Source organism: Dipodomys merriami, unplaced genomic scaffold (assembly GCF_024711535.1).
Source record: "Dipodomys merriami isolate MVZ:Mamm:240054 unplaced genomic scaffold, mDipMer1.0.p SCAF_24, whole genome shotgun sequence".
NCBI lineage: Eukaryota > Metazoa > Chordata > Mammalia > Rodentia > Heteromyidae > Dipodomys > Dipodomys merriami.
In genome coordinates this window covers 16,545,005-16,547,649 of record NW_027203826.1, presented here as the reverse complement: position 1 = coordinate 16,547,649, position 2,645 = coordinate 16,545,005, and the positions used below count along the sequence as shown (strand labels likewise).

Here is a 2,645-nt window from a genome sequence, read left to right as displayed (position 1 = left end):
ACTTTCTTGTCTGAGTTGGCTTCGAACAATGATGCTCAGATCTCAGCCTCCTGAGTAGCTAGGATTACAGGTGTGAGACACCAGCACCCAGCTTATTTTTCAGTATCTCTCTGTACTTTTACAAAGGGGTTGCCATTTAACAAAGCAGTTTATAAGCAATTTATGACAATGCATCTTGATCAATGTCACCTATTTCAACATTCTCACCCATTGCTCCCCTTCCCACACTTTCTCCTCATTCCTCTTAAGTTTGTAGGATATGCGTTAAATTCTTGACTGTATTCTTCCCCTCTTCTCCTCTTCATTTGTTTACCTTTTATCCCTTAACACCAATCAACTCCTTTTGAGTGCCTACTCATTTCCTGTTATTTTATTTTCCAGAACTTTGGCTTTCTAAGGAATTACACTATTTGATTTCTTCTTTCAATCTGCCATATTTGTTAATTCATTTGTATATACTTACATACAACCCAACATATTTACCTATGAGTTTATAAACTAAATCTTGCTCCCACATAGAAGGGAAAACATGCATTGTTTGTCTCTCAGGGCCTGATTGACTTCACTTAACATAGTTCTTTCCAGTTCTTTCAATTCCTTTACAAATAGTACAGTATTATTTTTTCTAATAGACAAGTAAAATTCCATTCTATCTATCTATCTATCTATCTATCTATCTATCTATCTATCTATCTATCTATCTATCTATCCATCTATGTATCTATGTATCTATCTATCACATTTTCTTCAGTCATTGGTCCATTGAGGGGCATCTGGGCTATTTCCACACCTTGGCTATTGTGGATAGTGTTGCAGTAAACATGGTTGAGCTGGGAGTACAAGACATTTTTTATAAACAATTCATGAAATAATGTATCAATTATTGTGTAATATACAGATAATACACAGAAATACAGATATAACTATATAAACATGAGATAATATGGAGCTTCTATAACATCTCATATTAAAAACTTGTAGTAAAAAATGGTAATTAATGAAAAATTAAACCAAAATATTTTCTCTTTCCTTTGACGTGAACATAGGACATGGACATACTTGGTTTATATTTCACTTACCTTTCCCCTACATTGAACTTCCAAATCAATTATCCATCCTTCTGAGAAATAGAGAGCACTTCTAGATTTGTTTCTCCACAAAGCCACAGCAGTTCTCTGACACAATGTGCCAAAGGGCATTCTTCACATCCTTGTTCCTCAAGGTGTAAATCAGTGGGTTCAGCATCGGGGTAACTACAGTATAGAAGAGAGCTATGAACTTGCCCTGTTTATGAGAGTTGCTCTTGGCTGGCTGGAGGTACATGAAGATGATGCTCCCATAGAACAAGGACACCACTGCCACGTGGGAAGAGCAGGTGTTGAATGCCTTTCTTCGTCCTTCTCTGGACTTGATCTTCAACACAGCGCGGGCAATTTGTCCATATGAGACCAGGATAAGACCCAGTGGCAAGACAACAAAGATAAAGCTGGCCACGTACATCTCCACCTCATTGAGGCTGGTGTCCACACAAGCCAGTTGCATAATGAGGGGCATCTCACAAATGAAGTGGTCGATGCGATTGTTCCCACACAGTGGTAAAAGCATGGTGAGTGTGGAGCCCACCATGCTGGCAGTGAGACCCCCTAGCCATGAGACCAAGGCCAGGCCAATGCACAGCTGTGGGTGCATAATGACAGTGTAGTGGAGAGGCCTGCAGATGGCCGCATAGCGGTCATAGGACATGACAGCCAGGAGGACACACTCAGTGGCTCCCAGCCAGTGGGACACATAGAACTGGACCACACAGCCTCCATAGCTTATGGTTTTCTGGGGTCCCCAGAGGTTGACCAGGAGTTGTGGCACAATGCTTGTGGTGAAGCTAATGTCCAGGAAGGAGAGGTTGGCAAGGAAGAAGTACATGGGTGTGTGGAGACGCACATCCTTCCAGGAGACCAGAATGATGGTGCCATTGCCCAGGATAGCTACCGTGTAAAAGCAGGAGACCAGTCCAAAGAGGGCAGGTTCCAGTGAGGGCTGTGCAGAGAAGCCCAGGAGCACAAACTCGTGCGGAGAACTTTCATTGGTCATTTCCATCTTCATATGTTGGGAGGGATGTGTGGAGTGAAAAGACCACTGTGAGGGGAGGTGCACTGGAAGTGAAGCATGCAGTGATTACCTCCATAATTATGTAGCCAGGAAAAATACATTGTATGCCCAAGGCTCTTGAAATGATGGCCATTTTGGAATGAGTGTGAAAGGGATTCGAAACATGTGTAACCTGTAAGAGAATGTACATTTTTGTATCATGTTTAGCACTGATTTTTTTATATTAAAATGACATCATCGATCTGGATTCACACTGTAAATTTAATATTTACATTTCTGGATAAGCTGTCTATGTATTAAATTTGTGTCCTGTCAAATCATACATTTTTGCATTGTTATGAAATTTAATGTATGAAATATATCTGGATTTTCATTGATTATCTGCCCTGTCATTTTGTCATTCCTTTATTCCATGAGCATTGAACAATAGTCTAACTTTTCTCTGTGCTTCCTCTGCTGCTTTCTAAGCATTCTTAAGTATCAGTTGTCACAGGAAGACAGTGTATAATCTTATTGCTCTGTTGCTGCAACACTTGTAC

The 2,645-nt window shown here is 40.5% G+C and overlaps 1 protein-coding gene across 1 annotated transcript; it reads right to left on the bottom strand.

Moving 5' to 3' along the window:
* Nucleotides 1-1,140: 1,140 nt before the first annotated feature.
* On the bottom strand, nucleotides 1,141-2,094 carry LOC138835556 (olfactory receptor 2C3-like). The gene has a single exon (XM_070034043.1). It carries the CDS (start codon nucleotides 2,092-2,094, stop codon nucleotides 1,141-1,143), a length of 954 nt encoding a protein of 317 aa, XP_069890144.1.
* Between the last annotated feature and the right edge of the window lie 551 nt (nucleotides 2,095-2,645).